General features: G+C 44.5%; 1 protein-coding gene across 2 annotated transcripts in view; it reads left to right on the top strand.

Moving 5' to 3' along the window:
* Positions 1-695: 695 nt before the first annotated feature.
* The window catches only part of acad9 (acyl-CoA dehydrogenase family, member 9), a 34,924-nt gene continuing 29,619 nt past the window's right edge, over positions 696-6,000 (top strand). For both annotated transcript variants that reach the window (XM_036951004.1, XM_036951003.1), the window contains exons 1-7: positions 696-1,168; positions 1,395-1,488; positions 1,594-1,695; positions 1,846-1,952; positions 2,052-2,152; positions 3,522-3,600; positions 3,729-3,903. In XM_036951004.1, coding sequence (XP_036806899.1) covers positions 998-1,168; positions 1,395-1,488; positions 1,594-1,695; positions 1,846-1,952; positions 2,052-2,152; positions 3,522-3,600; positions 3,729-3,903 — 829 coding nt within the window. In that variant the 5' untranslated portion in view covers positions 696-997. The remainder of the gene's footprint in view (positions 1,169-1,394; positions 1,489-1,593; positions 1,696-1,845; positions 1,953-2,051; positions 2,153-3,521; positions 3,601-3,728; positions 3,904-6,000) is intronic.

Raw genomic sequence — 6,000 nt, 5'->3', positions numbered from 1 at the left:
ACTCTAAAATGTGCAGTTTTGTCACACAACATAATGCCATAGATGTCTCAAGTGTTCCGTGCCATTAGCATGCTGACTGCAGGAATGTTCACCAGAGCTGTTGCATGTATACTCACCAGACATGTCACCCATTGAGGTTGTTTGGGATGCTCTGGATCAACGCGTGTACAACAGCATGTTCCAGTTCCCACCAATATCCAGCAACTTCGCACAGCCATTGTGGCCTGTGGAATGTTGTCCCACTCCTCTTCAATCAACAGCCTGATAAACTCTATGTGTAGATGTGTTACACTGCATGAGGCAAATGGTGGTCACACCAGATACTGACTGGTTTTCTGATCCTCGCCCCTACCTTTTTTTTAAGGTATCTGTGAGCAACAGATGCATATCTGTATTCCTAGTCATGTGAAATTCATAGATTATGGACTGATAAATTGATTTCAATTGACTGATTTCCAATATATGAACTGTAACTCAGTAAACTCTATTAAATTGTTGCATGTTGTGTTTATATTTTTGTTCATTATACATGTGCGGTATACAGAAATTTGTCCATTGTTTTTTTGGCAGACCCTGAGCACTTCCATGTACATTTTGTTCCTGACGAAACAGTCCCCTCCAGTGATTTTAATGAAGAATTGCAGGCAGCTGATTCATTACGAAACGCCCATTTTACGTCATCAGTATGAGACAGAATGAGGTGAAAGGTATCCCAACCTTAGTCTACTGTTAGGGCTATTCGGTATACTTGGCGCGTCCATACCCTAACTCCTAACCCTGACCTTAACTCCTAACCGTATCCTAACCGAAGCCATAACCCTTACCTAACCTTAACCCTTACCGTAACCGTTTAAAATGTCTACTTCAACGGGTGACGGGTGACGTCAGTTTCGGGACGTCCCATGGATCCCAGATAGCTTCGACCATATTTCAACCTGCTTTTAACCCATTTTCGGAAGCAGCAGAAGGCTGGTTGAGGTGAAATTTTGACAGGACAATGAATATCAACAGACTTATAGCTTTATCCAAATCTGTTCAATTTGGAAAGATTTTAACATCTAACGCAAGACATGCGACGAAAGAAGTCACCTTACCTAACCGAACCATCAGAACTCATGCTAGGAATCTGGCCTACGCCAAGGACCTGTTCCTTGGCAAAGTAAACAAAGTAAGCGACTAGCTAGCTAGTTTATGTATTATGCTTTTTTAATTCTAGATAAGGAATACAATGTTGATTTAGCCTACTGTCTAAGAAATATGTGATAGCTTGCTCAGGTATTTTTTGCCTTGAAAGACAATGAGAAAATCCTAAAAGCCAGTAGCTAGCTTGTCATAATAGCCCAGAAGGATAAATCAACCAAGTATCTGATTCGTATTGTGTGTCTCTCCTCCAGGCAGAGTGCTTCCCCTATCCAGAGATTGGAAATGAAGAGCTGGAGGAGATCAACTCGTTTGTTGCTCCGGTAGAGAAATTCTTCACTGAAGAGGGTGAGACTGAGAGAAGAGACTGCTGTCCTTATACAAGACTCTATTCTAATAGACCTTCAGACTGTGTTCCAGTGTTGTATTCTGAGACCTGTCCTTGTATTTCAGTGGACTCCAAGCGTATCGACCATGAAGCTAAGATTCCTCCAGAGACTCTGAACGGACTGAAGGAGCTGGGACTGTTCGGTATCCAGGTGCCTGAGGAGTATGGTGAGGAGTTTAATATCAGAGGAGAACAGTACAACAAACATTAGGCCTATTGCTGGTAAGGTCTTCATACTGTATCAGAGACCATCTTGTTACTTCTGGACACACATTGTAACATGACGCCACTCAACATAACTTCCTGTCTCTTCCTAGGTGGCCTGGGTCTGTCCAACACCATGTATGCCCGACTAGGAGAGATCATCTCTCTGGATGGATCCATAGCAGTTACACTGGCTGCCCACCAAGCCATCGGACTCAAGGTAAAGAGTCCTGCACCGATAGACTCAAGGCTTTCTTTTTATCTGTGTTGTATAATGTTACTGCTGTTTGTGAATCTGTGATGTCTTGCTGTATGTTAGGGGATCCTGATAGCCGGTAGTGAGGAGCAGAAGGCTAAATATCTCCCCAAGCTGGCTTCAGGAGAACATGTAGCAGCCTTCTGTCTCACTGAGCCTGGCAGGTACGTACCGTCTGTTTCACTGGGCCTGGCAGGTTCAGTACAAACCTACTGCAGCACAGCCTTCTGTCCCACTGAGCATGGTAGGTACAGTACAAACCTACTGCAGCACAGCCTTCTTTCCCACTGAGCATGGTAGGTACAGTACGAACCTACTGCAGCACAGCCTTCTTTCCCACTGAGCATGGTAGGTACAGTACAAACCTACTGCAGCACAGCCTTCTTTCCCACTGAGCATGGTAGGTACAGTACGAACCTACTGCAGCACAGCCTTCTGTCCCACTGAGCATGGTAGGTACAGTACGAACCTACTGCAGCACAGCCTTCTTTCCCACTGAGCATGGTAGGTACAGTACGAACCTACTGCAGCACAGCCTTCTTTCCCACTGAGCATGGTAGGTACAGTACAAACCTACTGCAGCACAGCCTTCTTTCCCACTGAGCATGGTAGGTACAGTACGAACCTACTGCAGCACAGCCTTCTGTCCCACTGAGCATGGTAGGTACAGTATGAACCTACTGCAGCACAGCCTTCTTTCCCACTGAGCATAGTAGGTACAGTACGAACCTACTGCAGCACAGCCTTCTTTCCCACTGAGCATGGTAGGTACAGTACGAACCTACTGCAGCACAGCCTTCTGTCCCACTGAGCATGGTAGGTACAGTACGAACCTACTGCAGCACAGCCTTCTTTCCCACTGAGCATGGTAGGTACAGTACGAACCTACTGCAGCACAGCCTTCTGTCCCACTGAGCATGGTAGGTACAGTACGAACCTACTGCAGCACAGCCTTCTGTCCCACTGAGCATGGTAGGTACAGTACGAACCTACTGCAGCACAGCCTTCTGTCCCACTGAGCGTGGTAGGTACAGTACGAACCTACTGCAACACTCCAGTGTTTAATTGCTCAATTGTAATTATTTCACCACTATGGCCTATTTATTGCCTTACCTCCCTTATCTTACTACATTTGCACACACTGTACATAGATTTTTCTATTGTGTTATTGACTGTACATTTGTTTATGTGTAATTCTGTGTTTGTGTTGCAATGCTTTGCTTTATCTTGGTGAGGTCGCAGTTGTAAATGAGAACTTGTTCTCAACTGGCCTACCTGGTTAAATAAAGGTGGAATATAAAACACAACCTGCTGAAATTATTACCATCCTGAACCAACTCTGGATGACATCATTCTGCTTTTCGACCAGTCACATCATCTGGATCTGTTTGCCGTAAAGCTGTTTTTTAGCCACTGAAAAGCATTCCAACTTTTGTTATACCAACAAATGACAGAAGTGGTTGTGTATTTTAAAGCTTGGTTTTGTCATGTTCTCTGAATCTGACTGTTTCATGTGGATCCTGTATGTTTCAGTGGGAGTGATGCTGCGTCCATTCAGACCAAAGCCACCCTATCAGAAGACAGGAAAACATACCTGCTCAATGGGTCAAAGGTAAAACACATTATCCTCCTACCTGTGTTTTGCCTGTCAGTCATGTGTTCGCTAACTGCTGTTGGTACTTTGTTTGTGATGATTCAGTCTGAAGGACAGTTGTGTGACTGTATTTCCATGCTGTCCAGATCTGGATCTCAAACGGGGGGTTTGCAGACCTGATGACGGTGTTTGCTCGTACGGAGGTGGTAGGAGAGGATGGAGTGAAGAAAGATAAGATCACTGCCTTCATCGTAGAGCGAGCCTTCGGAGGGATCACCAGCGGAAAACCAGAAGACAAACTAGGCATTAGGGGTTCTAACAGTAAGATCACATCTAGGCATTAGGGGGTCTAACAGTAAGATCACATCTAGGCATTAGGGGGTCTAACAGTAAGATCACATCTAGGCATTAGGGGGTCTAACAGTAAGATCACATCTAGGCATTAGGGGTTCTAACAGTAAGATCACATCTAGGCATTAGGGGGTCTAACAGTAAGATCACATCTAGGCATTAGGGGGTCTAACAGTAAGATCACATCTAGGCATTAGGGGGTCTAACAGTAAGATCACATCTAGGCATTAGGGGGTCTAACAGTAAGATCACATCTAGGCATTAGGGGGTCTAACAGTAAGATCACATCTAGGCATTAGGGGTTCTAACAGTAAGATCACATCTAGGCATTAGGGGGTCTAACAGTAAGATCACATCTAGGCATTAGGGGGTCTAACAGTAAGATCACATCTAGGCATTAGGGGGTCTAACAGTAAGATCACATCTAGGCATTAGGGGGTCTAACAGTAAGATCATATCTAGGCATTAGGGGGTCTAACAGTAAGATCACATCTAGGCATTAGGGGTTCTAACAGTAAGATCACATCTAGGCATTAGGGGGTCTAACAGTAAGATCACATCTAGGCATTAGGGGGTCTAACAGTAAGATCACATCTAGGCATTAGGGGGTCTAACAGTAAGATCACATCTAGGCATTAGGGGGTCTAACAGTAAGATCACATCTAGGCATTAGGGGGTCTAACAGTAAGATCACATCTAGGCATTAGGGGGTCTAACAGTAAGATCACATTTAGGCATTAGGGGGTCTAACAGTAAGATCACATTTAGGCATTAGGGGGTCTAACAGTAAGATCACATCTAGGCATTAGGGGTTCTAACAGTAAGATCACATCTAGGCATTAGGGGGTCTAACAGTAAGATCACATCTAGGCATTAGGGGGTCTAACAGTAAGATCACATCTAGGCATTAGGGGGTCTAACAGTAAGATCACATCTAGGCATTAGGGGTTCTAACAGTAAGATCACATCTAGGCATTAGGGGGTCTAACAGTAAGATCACATCTAGGCATTAGGGGTTCTAACAGTAAGATCACATCTAGGCATTAGGGGGTCTAACAGTAAGATCACATCTAGGCATTAGGGGTTCTAACAGTAAGATCACATCTAGGCATTAGGGGGTCTAACAGTAAGATCACATCTAGGCATTAGGGGTTCTAACAGTAAGATCACATCTAGGCATTAGGGGGTCTAACAGTAAGATCACATCTAGGCATTAGGGGGTCTAACAGTAAGATCACATCTAGGCATTAGGGGGTCTAACAGTAAGATCACATCTAGGCATTAGGGGGTCTAACAGTAAGATCACATCTAGGCATTAGGGGGTCTAACAGTAAGATCACATCTAGGCATTAGGGGGTCTAACAGTAAGATCACATCTAGGCATTAGGGGGTCTAACAGTAAGATCACATCTAGGCATTAGGGGGTCTAACAGTAAGATCACATCTAGGCATTAGGGGTTCTAACAGTAAGATCACATCTAGGCATTAGGGGGTCTAACAGTAAGATCACATCTAGGCATTAGGGGGTCTAACAGTAAGATCACATTTAGGCATTAGGGGGTCTAACAGTAAGATCACATCTAGGCATTAGGGGGTCTACCAGTAAGATCACATCTAGGCATTAGGGGGTCTAACAGTAAGATCACATCTAGGCATTAGGGGGTCTAACAGTAAGATCACATCTAGGCATTAGGGGGTCTAACAGTAAGATCACATCTAGGCATTAGGGGGTCTAACAGTAAGATCACATCTAGGCATTAGGGGGTCTAACAGTAAGATCACATCTAGGCATTAGGGGGTCTAACAGTAAGATCACATCTAGGCATTAGGGGGTCTAACAGTAAGATCACATCTAGGCATTAGGGGGTCTAACAGTAAGATCACATCTAGGCATTAGGGGGTCTAACAGTAAGATCACATCTAGGCATTAGGGGGTCTAACAGTAAGATCACATCTAGGCATTAGGGGGTCTAACAGTAAGATCACATCTAGGCATTAGGGGTTCTAACAGTAAGATCACATCTAGGCATTAGGGGGTCTAACAGTAAGATCACATCTAGGCATTAG

The sequence above is a fragment of the Oncorhynchus mykiss genome, chromosome 17 (assembly GCF_013265735.2).
Source record: "Oncorhynchus mykiss isolate Arlee chromosome 17, USDA_OmykA_1.1, whole genome shotgun sequence".
Classification (NCBI taxonomy): domain Eukaryota; kingdom Metazoa; phylum Chordata; class Actinopteri; order Salmoniformes; family Salmonidae; genus Oncorhynchus; species Oncorhynchus mykiss.
Note: the sequence above shows the minus strand (reverse complement) of the source record. Positions and strands in the feature narration are given on the sequence as shown.